We start from the raw sequence: 19,612 nt of genomic DNA on the forward strand, positions 1-19,612 counted from the left end.
TATATGTGATTATCAGAAATTAATGATAGGTAAAAGTATGATCTATATCTATATCTATATTATATAAAGTTAAGCATCTGGTGGACGTACAATTTTTGGCACTTATCTATTTCATTAATTATTTATCATTTTTTTTCTTTCATATTGTTGTTTATATATACCTGACGCTACAAGATCAAAATAGACCCACATTTTCTTTTCCAACTTACTTTCCATTCTTGTAATCATAAAATCTTACATCTTTTAGTTCATAGTTATAAACTACAAAAACACTCATTCAAGTTCCAAAAAATGGCTGCTTTTAATTCATACCAACAACACCACTCACTTTATGTTGATCAAAATGTCTTCTTTTCGAACCCTAACACGACCAACACCACCGATTTCACACAATTTAACCAACTTCATGATCATGCTAATTTCCATAACAATCATCATGATCAAATTAGTCCTGCTTCTTCAATGTCAGTGGTTCTTGATGATCAAAAACTTGCAAGTGTTAATGAGATGTTAGCCAAGAAAAGGAAGGACAAACAAATGTCTTCTTTAAATCATGCTCAATCTAAAGTAATAATTCACTTAACTTTTATTTACTTGTAACTTATAATAATTGTCCCCGTGCGTGTTGCCTGGTTGGTTACGTGCACCGAGACTTACGAAAAATGACTTGGTCATGGTTTAAATCTGTTCCCAAACAATGTTGTCCTACTATCATAATCTCAAAGTTAATGATATTTTTGATACCGATGGGCCAAAAGCCCTTTGATTGTTAGTATTAATCTTTACATGTATACTTGTGAATTTTTGAAGGATACAAGTAACAGAATGAAGAAGACAAAGAAAAGCAATGATTATCAAGAAGAAAAAAAGAAAAAAAATACAAAAAATTGTTCATCAGAAGAAGGGGCAGTTGGGTACATTCATGTTAGAGCAAGAAGAGGCCAAGCTACTGATAGCCATAGCCTTGCTGAAAGGGTACACTTTCTTCTACATTTTCAAACCAAAAATACCAATTTTACCCTCCTTTATCTTCCTTAGAATAATTCAATGAATGAAAATGCTTAGTAATTAACTAGATACTCCTATTAATTACATTTATTTAATGTATTTAGGTAAGGAGAGAGAAGATAAGTGAAAGGATGAAGCTGTTGCAAGCTATAGTTCCAGGTTGTGACAAGGTGATGTTTTCTTGCTTACTTCTGTCTTTTTTTATTTTATGCAATTAATTAATTCAAGAAAATGATTTAATCTGATTTAAAATGGAATATCTATTATTTCTTGTCTGACAATTTCATGTGGCATGGATTGATATGTAGGTAACCGGAAAGGCCCTTATGTTGGATGAAATTATTAATTACGTCCAGTCCCTACAAAATCAAGTTGAGGTATTTATATGTTATTCAATTTTTAATAAATAAAAATAAATAAATCTAATTTTCTTAATTTAAAAAAATAACAAATATTCTTCTCAGTTTCTTTCCATGAAGCTCGCTTCCGTAAATCCCATTTTATATGATTTTGGAGCCGATGCGGATACATTCGTGCTTAAACCTGATGAGGTAATTATTATTATTATTATTATTATTTTCATAATTAATTAAACAATTAATAATTATAATGAGGCTCATTTGAATTAAAAAGTGCATGGTGTAACAATATATACAGAATATGAGCAGCATGGTACTACCAATAATGCCAAGTGTACAACAATGTAGTTCTCACGGTGGAGCTGCCACCTTTATTCCGGCGACGGAAAACTACCAGTACCTGCAGTCACAACTGATTGATGGTTCATCAATTACAAATTCATTGTTGTTTCAACAATCACATATGCCAAATAATATTCTATCTCAGGTATGTATATATCTTTTCGAACTCATGAAAGGTCACAATTATACAGCAAATATTCAGATAGAATAAATCATTTTTTTATTAAGTTTTTTATATAATATTGGAGTAATATTTTTATTTTGCAGGGAAATGGGCAACAATTATGGGATGTTGATGAACAAAGACTAAAACTTGACAACTGTTTCAATCTCAGCGATAACTTGACTTCTTTTCATTAATTATATGGTAAATGTCTACAGTAATTAATTATTTTATTTTATATAATAATAAAATAATATTAACATTAATATTAATATATAGAGTATAAAAAATGGGTCACAACCCATTTTTGTTATGTACACAACCATCTTGCTTTACATGTTGTACAGTACAACACTGTAAAGCATAATGATTGTGTACATAACAATAATGAGTTGTGTACATATCACTCCCCATAAAATATATACAATTAAAAACCGTTATACACTTCAGAAACATATATCCATAATAAGTGTCATATTTTGACTTTTTAAAGTTTATTTTTTTTAGTTTAATCTCAAATATCTTTATTTGTGTTATAGAACCGTTGATAAAATTCATACTAATAAAAAGTACATTAAAAACCCAATTCATTTATATATTGTTCATCAAATATTACTCCGTATATAATATAAACAAATATATTTAAAGTTAAAGTTGAGAATAAAAGATTTTGAAAAGTAAAAATATGAAACGATGAGTATCTATGTAACATGCATGTCATAAAAGTGTAAAATTACATACTAACTGTATTTTATTCTATTTGTTTCAGTGTATGAAGTTGTAATACGTGAATGGAGATTGATTCCATCATAATCGACTAAATTAAATTACATGTGAATATCGTTAAAATTAAAGCAATCGCATTTAATCATTACTATCAAGAATCGAGGGTCGAGATACAAGTTGGAGGAGATTAGCGATCGAGAATGGAAGAATCTAATAATTTATGAGCACATATTTACAGTTAAAAAAGATGCAATTTTCATTTAATATGTTTGTATGTAAAAGATAGCTAGTACTCCATGTTTAATTTTTCAACTTTTACATTTTTTGTTATAAGTTGAACTAATTATGCTATAGTTGGTTAATTACTGTTGGTGTAACCTTTCTATGTTGGTTCATTGTATATGGCAGTCTTATTTTGCTTTCTATGTGGGTCTAAATTGTCAGAAAATTAGCAATATAGCATTCTTATTAGACCATAGATATTGGTGATTGTGACGTGGAGCGGTTGAGGTGCACTTTTTGGGGAAAAACTGTGACTGGGCCATGACATTTTGGGGGGAGTTGTAATGGGGGCTTTTGTCATGGTAAGACTGTGACGTGACATTTCTTATTTGTTTTTTTGTTTTGTATTTTTTTTACTTTGTTTAGTAAATTTTAATATATAAAAACAAGTTAATTAAACAAAAAACAACATAAATTAAATAAAAAAACATACATTACAAAAACGTCTAGGAATTAATAAAAAAAAACGTACAAATAAACATGAAAAAAACGTCCATCGTTCGTTATTCAAACATTGAAATACTTAAAAAAAACTAATCGTCGTTGTCGGTGGTGTTATCATCAACAATTAAACCATCAATAATTAGGAAAAAATCATGAAAAAATCGAAAAAAAACATGAATAAATTCGGAAAAAAATAGGAAAAAATCATACCCCCAATTTTTTTCTTATGGCTTCTTTTCTTTCTAGTAGGCGTTTCGGGTGGTTGGGATTGCGATTGTTGTTGTTGAGATTGTCTTTGAGGTTGTGATTGTTGTTGCAACATGTGTTGATATTGATTTTGTTGTTGAGCTTGCAAAGCTTGTTGATGCAACAAGTGTTGTAAGTTGAGATTTTGAAGTTGAAATTGTTGTTGTTGCATAAGTTGTTGTTGTTGCATCTCGTTCAATCGTTGACCCGGAAAGTAATTACTAAAGTTAGGATATGATTGAGCATTAGGGTTTGATGAAGATGCACCAAAGTTAGGCATAGAAGATGCCCCGTAATTGAGTAAATTCGTAAACGAATTGGGCAATTCGTTTTCGTTTTCGTTAGGGATTTGGTTTGAGTTTGCGTTGTTGTTGTTGTTTGCCATTTGAAGAGGATTTTAGGATTAGGGTTTATGTTAATTTGGAAGAAAAGGGGAAGAATATTTGGAGGAGATGAAGATAGAATGTGTGAAAATAAGATAAATAAATAAAAAAAAATACGCCATCTGCTTTTTGGGGGTATAACGTCCGGATTTGACCAGCCAATCAAAAAATGCCACGTACCCAAACGCCAAAAGTGCTACAGCATTTTTTGCTGACAAACGCCTCGGGACAAACGCCCACAAACGCTGCATTCCGGGCGTTTGTGGGCGGTTTTGGGTGAGAAACGCTAGCGTTATCTGTGGTCTTATAAAAAGTACTGGAATTGTTTCCTCTGCTTCAAAATTAACACTGATTCTACTTTTTACATATATTATCTACACATCCGGACATCCGGTACACAAGAGTCTATCACTATCATATAGTATAATATTATATATATATATATATTTATATATTGCATAATCATGATAATGATACTATAATATTGGGGGATGATTCTCACACACACTTTTTTGATCCTCACACACCTATTTTAACCTTTTACTCTTCTAATAATACTCAATTGGTGTGTGAGGATCAAAAAAGTGTGTGTGAGAATCATCCCACTATAATATTTGTCTTGATTTTAATAATCTGGTACAACTATGCTTTACTAGAGATGATAATACATCGGATACATACGGATATGATCGAGTCAGAGGCTAAGATAAAGGATACATATAGATGCTTTATTATCCTCAAATGAGCCAATTATATGTATTTATAATAGCCTTTAACCATAAATTATATTCGAATTCCTCATTACTATTTGACAGCCTTCCTAAAAATATGTGTGGTTTTTTGTTGAGTCAATTACCTATTTAAGATTTAATTATGACAAAATTTTTATGTAATAAACACAAAAGTTAGTTATGTACGACAAACATAGACTTAGAGAGTTCAAAGTACGCAAACAACATGTAAAAGTATTTGGTTAGCTATGTATGACATATATTGTTGGTCCGTATTACCAGCAAGAAGTTGTAGAGGAGGGGTTAATTGGTTAAATACAATTTTTTCTTAAAATGATCGTTCAAGTGAATTAAGATACATAGCAAATAATTTAATAACAGTCTTATGTAATTTTTAACTTAATCTTTTATTAATAAAATATTTTGAAGAATCACAGTCATCTTAATGCGGAATAGAAAACTAATTAATATAGATTACGACTTGATAGTGTTTATCTATCCAATTTCAATTCGTGTTCATATTATTTATATATCAGAGTGTCTTCATGTGGCTATGGTGATAATATGATTATGGTTAATTAAGGTAACAGAATGTAGCACCAGCTAACAAACTCTTGATACAATCTCATAAGGTTAAGAGGTTACAAGTGTGAGAGAGATTAGGAAGAGGGGAGAGAGAAACACACTTTAAATGTGTGAGATTATGATCAAAGGCTTAGAGAAGTAAGTGTAATTTAATGATATTGATATCTTCATACCATCATTTTTACAGGCCTTTAAAAATAATACAACATACATCACTTATGCATCATTTTGAGTCTTAAAACACTCCCCTTGATGTGTGCTCTGAAGATACGTCTTTAACGATTTTAAACTCTTAGGGATGTTGTCTTAACATTTTTTCCCTTAATGTGCGTTGTATAAATTTTTCTTTATAAGCTTGAGTTTTTGGAGATCTTGAATGTTGTTTGAATGAATCTTGTCTTTGAAGCTTGATTTTTTAATATTCTCCCCTCTGACAATTCTAGTAACTCTCTCTCGGAAGATCCAACAAATTTCTGCATATATGATTTGAACTTGTATAAATTTCTTCTTTCGGAAGGCCCTTTTTTCACGAATGATCCTTCAGGCAACGCTCAGTCCAAGTACTTTGTTTTTTTGTTTTGCTGGCTCTAAGAAATTTTTCTTATTGGAATATCTTAGATCAACTTGAATGTTCTTGTGTTGGTTATCCGACATGTACTCTTACATTCTGATTTGTTGGAGAGAGCTTGTAGAAGAAAGGAGCTGCTTGACAGTTAATTTTCTATAGCAACTTGTCTGTTAATTTTCTTTTGCTCCCTCTAGAAAGTTGGTTGTTTGTTTTGCTCTCCTTCCATCAGACACTTCTGGTTGTTTTCACTACTTTGATTGATTTGTTGTGGAAGCTTGAATAGTGAGCAAGTATTGAATTGTTCAATAGTGTTTATCAAGAATCTCATTCAAGTAGTGAAATCTTTGAATCTCGAGTCTTGAAATAAGTTGTTCAAAAATAATTTGTTCAATTTTTATATTCCGCATTTGTTGTTCAAACATTATGATTAAGCCATGTAATTCTAATTTAAATTAATTTGATCAACTTTTGGACTCATATATTTTAGTACCCCTGTGAAAGCTACATTTCAATAAAATTAAACTGATATACTAGAATATTAAGACATAAGATAATATTACAAATTATAAAGGAGAATGAATACAGTGGAATATTCAACATCTAATAGCATTTATATAACTGGCTTGTAGACGTATAATAACTTATTTCAAATGAGAACTGATCAAGCATTGTCCGTCAACCGGTTGAGAGGCAGTTCTCGGTTATAGGCTTGAGTGCACAGTTTACTTGGTGAAATGTTGACGACTAGATGTTCGCTCTCCGGTCCGGATATCGTGAAACCATGTTGGAGATGAGGATCTCGAAAGGGTGGCGTCCAACTAATCTGGATTTATTCGACTCGGATATAGACCGAGTGACTGAGTTGGAGAGTTGAAAGAATACGTTAGAGTGAGAAAATATCAGTTCTCATTCATTGTGATGTGACTAATCATGTGTATGTTTTTATGGAATAACAGTAGTATATTTATAGGCAAACACTAGGGTTCGCGTTGTTCATGTGCATGACCATGCTGACGGTCATTCTCTTTGGACTTTGGCAAACATTTGGAGTCGGACCCAAGCCATTTAATATTGTTATGACGGGCTTACATGGCATACTGATGACATGTATGTGCACTGTTATGTGCAGGGTTTACGTGTACCATTGCCATCGTACCGGGTTAACGTGCATACAGTGTCGGGTGTCGGGATCACGTGTACACACTGTCGGGTACCGGGCTTACGTGTACTAATTGTCGGGTCCCGGGCTTATATTTGTATATTGCCTTCGTTCGTGACCCATGAACTGGTCACGGCTGACGAATCTGATCTTACGAACGGTCTTGATGATGACGTCATCTATATATCATCTGTCTACCGTTTTCCGAGAGTGACATACCTGTGTGTTTTACGGTTACCGGATACAATTATCCGGTATGCGTATCTATAGGAACCAAGGACCATATGTGTCCAAACTTTAAACTAACAAATCTATTGTAAAAATACAAATAAACAAATCAATTTCATACAACTTTTTTTTTTTTTTTTTTTTTTTTTTTTTTTGCTGAATAACAAATATATTTAAATTTATCAATGTGATGAAAAAAGTACAAAAGTTTGAACTCTTACAATCATACAAAGTAAGGGACATGCATATAGATATCTAGCAACTAAACAAAACAACAGCCATAAATTGTCTAATTTTGTTAAACAAGCAGGGTCGAGAACCATTGCAGCATCCCATCTGTATTCGGAGGTTGACATTCATCGAAGCAAAATCTACGGGTTGGATTCCCATACATGAAATAGATGACTATAGCACAACCTTGAATTTGTGGCCCACAAAAACACTCTTACCAATTGAAAAATTCATTTACGTATTATATGACTTTTATAATAAGTATCATTAACATTAATCATTATCATTATATTTCATTTATATATATACTTATATACATACCATATATATTTAGAGTCTTTATGATAAGGTTTGCAATCAAATGATCTAGTTGAATTAAATATTTTAGGTCGACATTAAATAATTCATAGCAATTTAAAATTGTATTTAGGGGATAACCATATCTTTGTGTCTATATATTTCCATAATTTCATTATCATATTCAAAACATATGCATATGACTAGTCTATTAAAATACTCATTTTTGTGTCACACAACTTAAAACCCCAACTTAGATATAACTATGTAATCAACATATGTATAAGTTTAGATACATAGAACTTGCGGGCATAGCCCAACGGTTCTCTCCATATACTTTGTGTCATGGGATAGGGAGAGATCATAAGTTCGATCCTTAGGAGTGACATGATTTTCTTTAAAATAATTGAACATCAATAATAGTGGTATATATTGACCCTATAGGGAGGTTTTACCGGATTCGTTCACGGACCTCTACCCAGGAACAGTGCCCGAATGGATGTGTTCCCAGGTACCGTCGATTGGGTTCGGGTTTCCGCCCGAACGTGTGTTATACGTGCAAATGATGAGGGTCGTTGAAATAAATGATCTACTGATACCAAAAAATCGCTGTAAAAAAAAAATTAAGTTTAGATACATACTGTACTATATATTATTAATTAAAACAGTTGAAGACAACATTTTGATTAAACAGAACTCTAACAAGACGCTATGGGAAAAAGTACATGAAGTTACAGGACGTTAGAACACGTTAAACTTGAATTTCATGTCCAACAATGATAGTGTTCGATTAATATTAGAAGTGAAATTTGTAAGTTGTAGGGTTGAGAATTAATTAAGTCTATTTCATGCATGAGAAATTCATTTGCTTGAAACACCAAATCCCTCAGCTCCATGATCCATCACCATCAGCCCATACCATCACAAGGCATACTGATTTAATTGAAACCTTTCTAGCGTATGCTGATATTTGTTATTCTCTCATCTTCCTCCAATATTATATTATTAGTAATCAAAATAAATTAAATCTTTTTATAAAAAATGGTATTAAAAAAAACACAATATGGACACTTGAATAGTGGTTTCAACCTGCATTAATTATGGTGACTTCTTGTCCTAGGGATTACTGGTGAAGGTCATCCAAGAATACCACCACAAGTTACGTATTAATCAACAAACAACAAAAATTGAATCAAGATGAGATTTTTTTTAAGAGTTTTGCTAACGACATCCCTTATAGTGTTGTCGTTACCACATTTTATATTATTGTACAATTTAATATAATCATTTAAAAAGTGCTTTTTAACCACTATATGCTGTAAGAAAAAATATATATACGAAACTGAAACGAGTAAATAAATCGTAACATATTACTCAATAAAATAATCAGATCATAAACATAAATAATAAATAATCTGAATAAGAACGGAAAAAGATAGAACGATATAAACGATTTGAAGTGTTGAACCGGGCTTGTGTTTGACACAATTCCCTTAAACAGATTCGACGTCTCTTCTCAGGGTACACCGGCTCGAAGCAGCGTAATGTCCGACTTGAACACTTGCCTGAAAGGTAACCGGAACGGGGAGACCTTGTTGCGGCTGAGTGGAAAAAACAAATTGTGTTTGTACTCTCTAGTTTTTGGTGTATTTTCAACAAAGCCTAAAGGCTTTATTTATAGTGGAGAGTAAGACCTTAAGTTTGTTCCCACAACCGATGTGGGATAACTTCCACTTTACTTATCCTTCAAGATAACTTTGTACCAAACTAGCAACTTTGAGACTCGATATCTCATTCACCTTTAATTCTTATTGGACACACTTTAGTTCGTTGTAAAACCCTCGTTAGAGGCTACAAAACTCACTAACTAGTCATTAATATACATCACTCTATCATATATTAAATTGTGTTCAAATATTGGTGAAAACACACCTTTTAACATAATTTTTCCAACACATACAATCATATAATGAATGTTAATGACAAGCCTAAGAGCTGTCGTTAGCAATATCCTTTGTATTAAAGTTACCCGAGAAAAACATATATTTTTTGTTTAGATGCATGCGGCATTTTTACAATCACAATTAACCATCATTCATAAACCGAATATTTTCTAACAATGTTGCAATAGCTCAGTGGTACCCGATACCTTTGAAGCAGGGATCCACAATGTAGAAGCTTTGACATATATAAAACAGGCGTAAGTTCAATCCCCACTTGCGGCAAGAATTTACAACTCTTGTGACAGTGGATGATGATGTTAGAAATCAAATTTGTGTAAATATTGTAAACTTTGGGGATCAGAAAATTATCATCATTTCCCTCAAATGACAGCAAGGATACAGCAGCATATGGATCAATACAGCCAGCCTTCCAAAGATAGAAAATTTCTTTCCATTCTTGTAGGCATATAGCCGTTGGTCCTTTGTGTATATATAGGATCCATTGTAAATGATAAAAAGTACCAATTCTAGTTTTATCAATTCAAATAAATCAATAAAACGATCAATACTTTTTTCTCATTGTTTTATCAACTCAAACATGGCATCAGAGCATTGTTAATGATCCTGGATCATTTAACATCTTTTTTTCATCATATTCATCTTGTTTCGAATAACCAACAATGTTTGGAGAAGACAGCAATCCAAACAACCAACTGATTACTGAACTAACCAGCCAATTGGCTAGATTACTTCAGTCCAATAATGACAATCAAACACAAAGGTTACCAGATTCGTTGAAAATCAATGTTAACCTCAACAATTCCAATTTTTCATTGTGGTCTAGGATGATTAAGGTTGCCATCGGAGGCAAATCCGAGACCCTCCTTAAACATCTCACAAAAGACCCACCTGCAATTGATAATCAAAAATGGAACCAGGATGACCTGGTTGTTTTTTCGTGGGTGATTCAAAACATTGAACCACAAATTGCCAGCAATCTTACTCAATTCCCAACTGCAAAGACTCTTTGGAATGCTCTCATCACAACTTACAGTTCAGGCAAAGATAAGTTGCAAACGTTTGATCTACACGTCAAAGCAAACAACATTAAGCAAGAAGGTAAGTCAATCGAAGAACTGTGGTTAAAATTACAAGGGATTTGGGGTGAGATTGAAACAAGGGATCCAAACCCCATGGAACACCCAAATGATATTATCAAATACAAAAATATCAGATCAGAGCAAAAACTTTTTCAATTTTTAAACGCTCTGGATCACAAACATGATAATATCAAAAGGGAATTGCTTCGAATCGAACCCTTACCAACCGTTGAGGCAGCATATGCTGCAATTAGGAAAGAAAATGCTCACCAGAGTATTTTTAACAACAAGATCGAACCCACAAACCACTCAGGCATAGCCTCTGGGTTAATTGCACCTGCATCTAAAACCAAAGAGGCCGATGGCCATGGCCTGTATTCAAAAAATCAGCGAAAATCAAATTACCTTTCATCCAAAGATAAAGATAAACTCGAATGTGAAGAATGTGGGATGAAACGGCACACCAAAGATCAATGTTTTCGACGGGTTGGGTATCCCGAATGGTGGAACGATGGACACAAAAAGGGAAAAGCATCAATGGCAACAGGAATAACGGCAACCAGAGGCAATCAAGAGACTACCAACTCCGGTACCACCACTGCACAAATTAGAACGGCTAAAGGAGGAAGTGTTCAAGTTAAGGGAGGAGGGGCTATTGAAATATCACCTACGTTAAAATTAAAAAATTGCCTTTACGTCCCCGCACTGTCACATAAACTCTTATCCGTTAGCTACGTGACCAAAGAGCTAATTGCACCGTATTATTACACCCAACGTTCTGTATCTTGCAGGACATCAGGACCGGGAAGATCATTGGTCGTGGTACTGAACGGGATGGGTTATACTATGTGGATAAAGTCACTCAAGATGGTACAATCATGCTAGCTCATGGGAGTCCTAATAGACAAGCTTGGTTGTGGCATAGACGTCTAGGACATCCGTCTGCTGGTTATTTAAAGATTTTATTTCCGAATCTTTTTTCAAATAAAGTTATTGAATGTGAAACTTGTATTTTGGCTAAAAGCCATCAAAACTCGTTTAAAACTAGTGATTCTAAATCTGATCACCCTTTTACCTTGGTTCATTCTGATGTATGGGGACCCGCAAGGGTAAATGGGGGGCATAACCTTCGATACTTTGTTCTCTTTATTGATGATTGCACGAGAATGACATGGACATATTTTTTAACTAACAAATCCGAAGTATTTGAAAAATTCAAAACCTTTTATTCCATGATTGAAACACAATTTAAAACTAAAATACAAATTCTAAGATCTGACAATGGCGGAGAATTTGTCAACTCTCCAATGAAACTTTTTTGCGAAACAAAAGGGGTTATTCACCAAACTTCGTGCCCTCATACTCCCCAACAAAACGGTGTTTCCGAAAGAAAAAATCGGATCCTTCTTGAAATCACTCGAGCTTTGATGATAGAGTCAAATGTTCCGAGGTCTTTTTGGCCCGAAGCCCTTGCTACCGCCACTTACCTTGTTAACAGACTTCCAACCAAAGCCTTAGAGTATAAGAATCCCCTTGAAACTCTTGATAAATTTTACAAACCCCCGTCAAACCTTACTCTAAAACCTAGAATATTTGGATGCACGGTCTTTGTTCATATTTCCAAAGGAGAAAGAACTAAACTCGACCCTTGTGCTGAAAAATGTGTCTTTGTCGGCTACGGGATTAATCAAAAGGGGTATAGGTGTTACAGTCCAAAAAGGAGACATATGTTCACCTCTATGAATTGCGACTTCTTGGAGACTGAATACTACTATACCCAACACACAAGTCAGGGGGAGTCAGAATCAAGTGACTCTGTGAGTTGGCTAGATTTGCCGTCATCTGAAGAAGTGACTCATAGTAACCCTCCTACCGGTACTTCTGACAGTGATCTTCCCAATACGACTGAGGTCAGTTCTGAATCCTTTGAACCTATTATTACTAACCTTGAAAATGAGGTGGATTCATTAGTACAGGAAACAGGTCAGACTGAGGAACAACCTAACCAACAAAGTCAACCCGATCAACCAACTGAACCTGAACCCAAGCCTCCACAGGAACAATATGTTCTTCCTCCAAGAATTAACCGGGGAGTTCCACCAAAAAGGTATTCTCCCGAAAGAGAAAATCCAAAGTCAAGATATCCAATGGCGAACATTGCCAAAGGTAATCTATCACATGAAGCAAAACAATTCACTTCCGCGATATACTCTGAAAAAATTCCAAACACTGTTGAGGAAGCCCTAAAATCACCTAACTGGAAAAAGGCAATGGAAGACGAAATGAAAGCTCTTATTGCTAACAACACATGGGAAAAATGCATGCTTCCAGAATCAAAGAAACCAGTTGGATGTCGATGGGTATTCACAATCAAACATAAAGCCGATGGAACCATTGAAAGATATAAAGCTCGACTTGTTGCAAAAGGATATACTCAGACATATGGGGTTGACTACTCAGAAACCTTCTCACCAGTAGCCAAGATTGATACGATCAGAATCCTCTTCTCAGTCGCAGCAAACAAAGATTGGCCACTTCATCAATTTGACGTAAAAAATGCCTTCCTACATGGAGAACTCAAGGAAGAGGTGTAAATGGAAGGACCTCCCGGGTTCACATCTACCTTTAAAGAAAGGGAAGTTTGTCATATTAAAAAATCTCTTTATGGCTTAAAACAATCTCCTAGGGCTTGGTTTGGGCGGTTTACCATAGCAATGAAAAAATACGGTTTCAAACAAAGTAATTCGGATCATACACTTTTCTTGAAACGAAGAAATAATCTTATCACGTGTCTCATAATTTATGCTGATGACATGATTATTACGGGGAACGATCAAAAAGAAATTTCAAAGTTAAAAGCAAATTTGTTTAAAGAATTCGAAATGAAAGATTTGGGTGGTCTTAAATACTTTCTAGGGATTGAAGTCTTAAGATCCCGTCAGGGGATCTTTATTTGTCAAAAGAAATACATACTCGACCTTCTTGCTGAAACAGGTATGATCAATTGCAAACCAGCTGATACTCCGATGATTCCAAATCAAAGACTTTATATGGAAGAAAAGGCTAGCTTAGCTGATCGAGGTCAATACCAAAGGATCGTGGGAAAACTCATCTATCTTTCCCATACTCGCCCAGACATTGCTCATGCTGTTGGGGTCGTTAGTCAATTCATGCATCAACCCCAACATCATCACATGGAGGCTGTATGGCGGATAATCAAATATCTAAAGGGAACCGCAGGAGATGGAGTTTTATTCAGCAAAAGCAATCACCTAGAAACACAAATATACACAGATGCCGGGTACGGGGGAGAGAAAGGAGATAGAAAATCAACATCTGGGTACTTTTCTCTCGTCGGAGGTAACTTGGTCACATGAAAGAGCAAGAAACAAAAGGTTGTAGCCCTATCAAGTGTCGAGACCGAATTTAGGGGGATTGCTAGAGGTGTAACTGAAGCTTTATGGATTAGGAAACTCTTAACAGAGATCGGGTTTCCTCCTAAGGCTCCTATCAAGATTATGTGTGATAATGAAGCTGCAATAGCTATCTCGGAAAATTCAGTTCAACATGATCGAACCAAACATATAGAGATTGACCGACACTTCATCAAAGAAAAACTCGAAGCCGAAATAATATCTCTACCATCAGTTCGATCCGAAGACCAACTAGCCGATATTTTAACCAAGTCAGTTAATGGGAGACTCTTCAAAGATATACTCTCCAAGTTGAATATTAGGAACCCCACTATTCAACTTGCGGGGGAGTGTTAGAAATCAAATTTGTGTAAATATTGTAAACTTTGGGGATCAGAAAATTATCATCATTTCCCTCAAATGACAGCAAGGATACAGCAGCATATGGATCAATACAGCCAACCTTCCAAAGATAGAAAATTTCTTTCCATTGTTGGTCCTTTGTGTATATATAGGATCCATTGTAAATGATAAAAAGTACCAATTCTAGTTTTATCAATTCAAAGAAATCAATAAAACGATCAATACTTTTTTCTCATTGTTTTATCAACTCAAACAGATGATTGCTCTTGTCATATGTGTGTGAGGACCAGTGAAACACCTTTTTGACATCGTTTGTAACTTACACTTGTGATGTGAAACATAAAGATATCGACGTCGACGGCCAGAAGAGAAGAAAATGACAATGGATTACGTATTTAGACATAATTAAGAATTTGTACGCAACAAGTATCATGTAGTTGCAATGAATCAACTTGTAGAAGCATCGAACGACACTCATGGGGCCGTAATTTGATTTGCTTGTCTCCTTCTCTTTAGATTTCTTTTTGTTTGGTTTCTAGATCCCCACACTCAATTAGTTGATGTTTATTGTCATGTCACAACTATTGACTATCTTGCGTGCTTATATTAACGGTGTTTTAGAATGAACAAATGAACAATCTAAATCCAATTGTAGCTTTTAATATAGGGCCGACTTCGTTAATGACGTTCTAAGGTGACCATATAGACGGTTGGGCCCTACCAATGTTATATAAACCCATATGGCCATATGGGTGTGTGTATATATGATGATAGGTTTTTGTTTTCATTTTTTATTTTTGAAAAGGCATATATATACACACTGTCTAACACGAAACATCAACAAGATGATGTAGCAGTAATATGTCCTTATGTCCTTAAGGTCCAAACGAGACCCGTGTTCAAATCTCGTTGGTAAACATTTTAAAATGATAAGGGAAAGAGGGAAAATCTCCAAATATGGTCGGTAAGGCCGGCCACGTAGATTTTAGCCAAAAAAACTCTGAATTTCTCGTGATATGTTAATGTGAATAAAGGTTACGAGACGGAGAAGAGTCGGTCGGGACACTGAAACGAATAGTCAGTCGGGTCAGGATCAAGTATGGGACTAGTCAGATGTTGACTAATGTTAACTTAGTAATACAGGAGTGTGTGTGTATATAATATAGGGATGGCAATGGGCGAGAAAAAACCCGTGACTCGCGGGTACCCGATCCGTGATGGGCGGGTAAAATCATTAAATCTTACCCGCGGACACGGGTACGGGTAAAAATTTATACCCGCCGACGGGTCGTGGGCGGGTCGCGGGTATATACTACCCGTCGAGGGTAAAACCCGACCCGTGAATACATGACACTTTTCTTAATTTACCTACGAATTAATACTTACAATTATTAAATTTAAAAGCTATTTTACTAATATTTGAATAATGATTAAAAATATAATATTATATACAAGTAAAAAACTTAATTTTAACGTCATTATGCATATAGCTTCTACATATGGTTTTATAATGTATAAAATTATTTCGATTTTCTAATTAAAAGTTGTATATTATTATTACCCGCGGGTTACCCGAGGGTCATCGGCATGGGCGAAAAGTTTTTACCCGTGGGCGGGTAACGGGTTTCAACATACAAAAAAGAAACCCGACGAGCGGGTCGCGGGTATATAGTACCCGTGCCCGTTATCCTCGGGCGCCATCCGTGTATATATATATATATATATATATATATATATATATATATAGAGAGAGAGAGAGAGAGAGAGAGAGGCGCGATCGAGGATGAAGAAAAAAAGGGGAAGATGGGAAAGCAGTGTGGCAAATGATAATTATCATTCATCACGTTCACAATAGAGCCGATGCGCTTGACAATCGTTGGTTTGACCGACGAACTACACAGGAAATACGAGATCTAGGAAAGCCACTACCCATCCTAACATCATTTATGAGGAGCCTGACAAAGGAGCCTACTCCTCAGATAAAGATGTCACCAACACAACTCTCTCGTATCATGGGACTAAATACCCCGATCTCCCAAAGGCTCCCGAGAAAGCTATTTTCCATAGAGGAGAGATAAAGAAAAGTAAAAGAGATAGTGATCGTGCCGTTAGACATTGTTCCTTTCTACTTCACTAAGTGATATTCCACTTTTGCATTGGGTGTAGGGGCTAGCCTATGGTACGTTCACCTACGATATATCATTCATCACGCTCTTTCCCCCTATTGCCCTTTTTTTATTTTCCCCCGGATTATATATATATACTAGTTTTATGAGCTCGTGCGTTGTACGACATTCGTATAAATTAGTACTCGATAACGTTAATATTGATACTTATCAAATGTATAATGCAATTGAAACAAAAAAAAATCATTTATTACCGATAATATTTATATAAAAAACATTAGTATTGAATATTAACGCATAGATTATGAGTCTGTCCGTTTAAATTATTTTAACTTCAATTGACATGTAATCGATAAAACACCAAACACGAGCTCCTAAAAAGTTGTTTAAAAACCGATCGTTAAAAATAATAGTTTATATACATCTTTAATTGTATATGTTTTTAGTAAAAACTAATTCGATTATATTAAAATCTCAAACGAAGCAGAACAGACATACATATAAATATCTATAAGGATTATCAAATAACCATTTTAACTTCAATTGACAAACATGAGCCCGTGCATTTATATAATATTTTATAAATATTATATTAACGTAATTATTTAAATTATGCGCGAGCTATAAATTAATTTAATATTATATAAAATATCAATCATAAATAATATTATATTATTAATAAAGAAATATCTATTTTATAATTTTTATTACAAAAAATTACATTGTAAATGGTTTTCAATATATGACCATTTATAGATATAAAATATTATCAATATTTATATTATATTAATTAATGTATCGTTTAAAATAATATTATTTATGACCATTTAGAACAATTTCATAATAATAATATAATATTATTAATTTAATTATAACATGTATCGTTGTTAATATTAATATAATATTATATGATAATATAATATATATGGGTAATAAAATTTATATATTAAATTAAACTAGGAATAATAATAAATAAATTAATAGAGGAAAATAACTGATACACTGACACGTGATAGGGATAAAGGAGGAGTTTGACACGTGGCAAAAATTAATTAGAAGTTGACACGTGGAATTATTGGCATGTGCTTTATATAATGTATGTATATGTATGTGTGTGTGTGTATATATATATATATATATATATATATGTGTGTGTGTGTGTGTGTGTGTGTGTGTGTGTGTGTGTGTACGTTGCACGAAAATTGTATAAATTAATATTCGATAATGTTAGTATTTTTACTTATCAAATATATAATACAATTACAATGAAAACTCATTAATTTAAATAATACACAACAATATTGGTATTAGGTGCTCCATTGGTCATTGCTTATGCTTAAAGAGTTATATGTAGATATTATATTCCTTCTTAATTCGGTCAAATATAAACGAAAGCGATTTATAATGAGTACTTCATCCAAAGTCATTCTCTTTTATTGCTTTCCTTTCTGAAAAAATTAGAGAATAACTTTTTATAATTTTTTCTGTTGTTTTCCTTTTCTTTATGTCCAAAAAAATTCTAGAATGCAGCCTGAGGTTATGAAAACAGATTTCAAACATTTTTTTTCCTATGAAAATATGAAATACGGATTATTAGTTTATAAATCGATAGAATCTACATTATATTAAATTTGTACAGATATTAATTAGTAATTTAATTTATATACTTAAAATATATTCATTATTTTCTATAATACAAATTTAATTCAACTATAATGTTACGATACAGGATTAATTAAAATTAAAAGTTTAATAAAGATGAGTAATTATGAGAGTAAATTATGTGGGCTCTACTATACCAACGTAGTATATGAGGAAAACGAAATACTCGGTAGATATAAACATTTAATGAAATTTGTTTTTTTCTTTCTTTTTTTTAAAGCAAGAATATATTAATTTCCAAATTAAGAGATACAAAGCATCTCATCTTACAAGCTAAATAACACGAAAATTCAGTAAACTATACTATTAGGGAGATGCAAAGATTGCATCTCATCTTAAACGGCTATGAGATAGGAACTTGGGTTGTGTAGTCATGTATGCTACTCGAACTTTTCCCCCTTCGCTCTATTGGAGATCCATTCGAAAGAGATGACTTGAATCTCGTTAAGAGCAACCGGACTACTCCAACCTTTACCTTTAAATACTTTATTGTTGCGATCCATACTACCGCTTGCCAAACTTTTTTTTCCAAGACACGACATTTGATTCGAGTCCTTACATTCAAACAATTCCCGAATAGTGAAATTAGAGAAGTTCCCTTTGTCCCATCATTTGAAGACACGACCCCAAATTTCTAAATTTTGGTTACAAAAGATGGTTGAATGATCAACGGATTCTAAGACATCATCACAAACCGGGCAAAGAACGCTATGGATGTATATACCTCTTCTATCCAACTCAAACCTTACGGGTAATCTCCTTAATAGAGCACGCCACACGAATATCTCGACTTTTTTAGGGACAAGAGTATTGCGAAGAGTGCTCTGTTGAGGGGAGATTGAAGGAAGGATCTGTTGGTCAATTTTAGAAGCTAATATCTTCACTTTAAACACACCGTCTGTAGATATGGACCACCTCCATGCATCCTTGCAACTGCGATCAAAATTACACTCGGACAGCAGCCTGTTTAACTCCACGAGATCACCAGCAGCGCGGCCTGTTGATGTACGCCTGCACTGCCAAACCATACCATCTTCTGTTAAACGGTCCTTAATCGAGACATTACTTGATTGCTCTAGTCTGAATAGCCTCGGAAACAGTGTGGATAACTTGTTTTCACCCAACCAATGCTCGTGCCAAAAGGATGTAGAACCACCATCACCAATCTTTTTTATAAAAGAATTGTTGAATTGTACCTGCAAGTTTTCAATTGCTTTTCCTGCGATAACAATATTATGCCACACGCCTTGCAT

General features: G+C 33.9%; 2 protein-coding genes across 2 annotated transcripts; one reads left to right on the forward strand and one right to left on the reverse strand.

Moving 5' to 3' along the window:
• Positions 1-228: 228 nt before the first annotated feature.
• Positions 229-2,888, forward strand: LOC139867511 (transcription factor BC1-like). The gene is made up of 8 exons (XM_071855875.1): positions 229-567; positions 811-975; positions 1,113-1,178; positions 1,317-1,385; positions 1,473-1,559; positions 1,666-1,854; positions 1,977-2,076; positions 2,642-2,888. Exons 1-7 carry the CDS (start codon positions 292-294, stop codon positions 2,067-2,069), a joined length of 945 nt encoding a protein of 314 aa, XP_071711976.1. The 5' UTR covers positions 229-291; the 3' UTR covers positions 2,070-2,076; positions 2,642-2,888.
• Positions 2,889-18,295: 15,407 nt separating this feature from the next.
• Positions 18,296-19,612, reverse strand: LOC139867955 (uncharacterized). Its single transcript, XM_071856297.1, has 2 exons — positions 19,084-19,612; positions 18,296-18,312 (listed from the first exon to the last, which is right to left on the reverse strand). Exons 1-2 carry the CDS (start codon positions 19,610-19,612, stop codon positions 18,296-18,298), a joined length of 546 nt encoding a protein of 181 aa, XP_071712398.1.

This window comes from Rutidosis leptorrhynchoides, chromosome 9, assembly GCF_046630445.1.
Source record: "Rutidosis leptorrhynchoides isolate AG116_Rl617_1_P2 chromosome 9, CSIRO_AGI_Rlap_v1, whole genome shotgun sequence".
Taxonomy (NCBI): domain Eukaryota; kingdom Viridiplantae; phylum Streptophyta; class Magnoliopsida; order Asterales; family Asteraceae; genus Rutidosis; species Rutidosis leptorrhynchoides.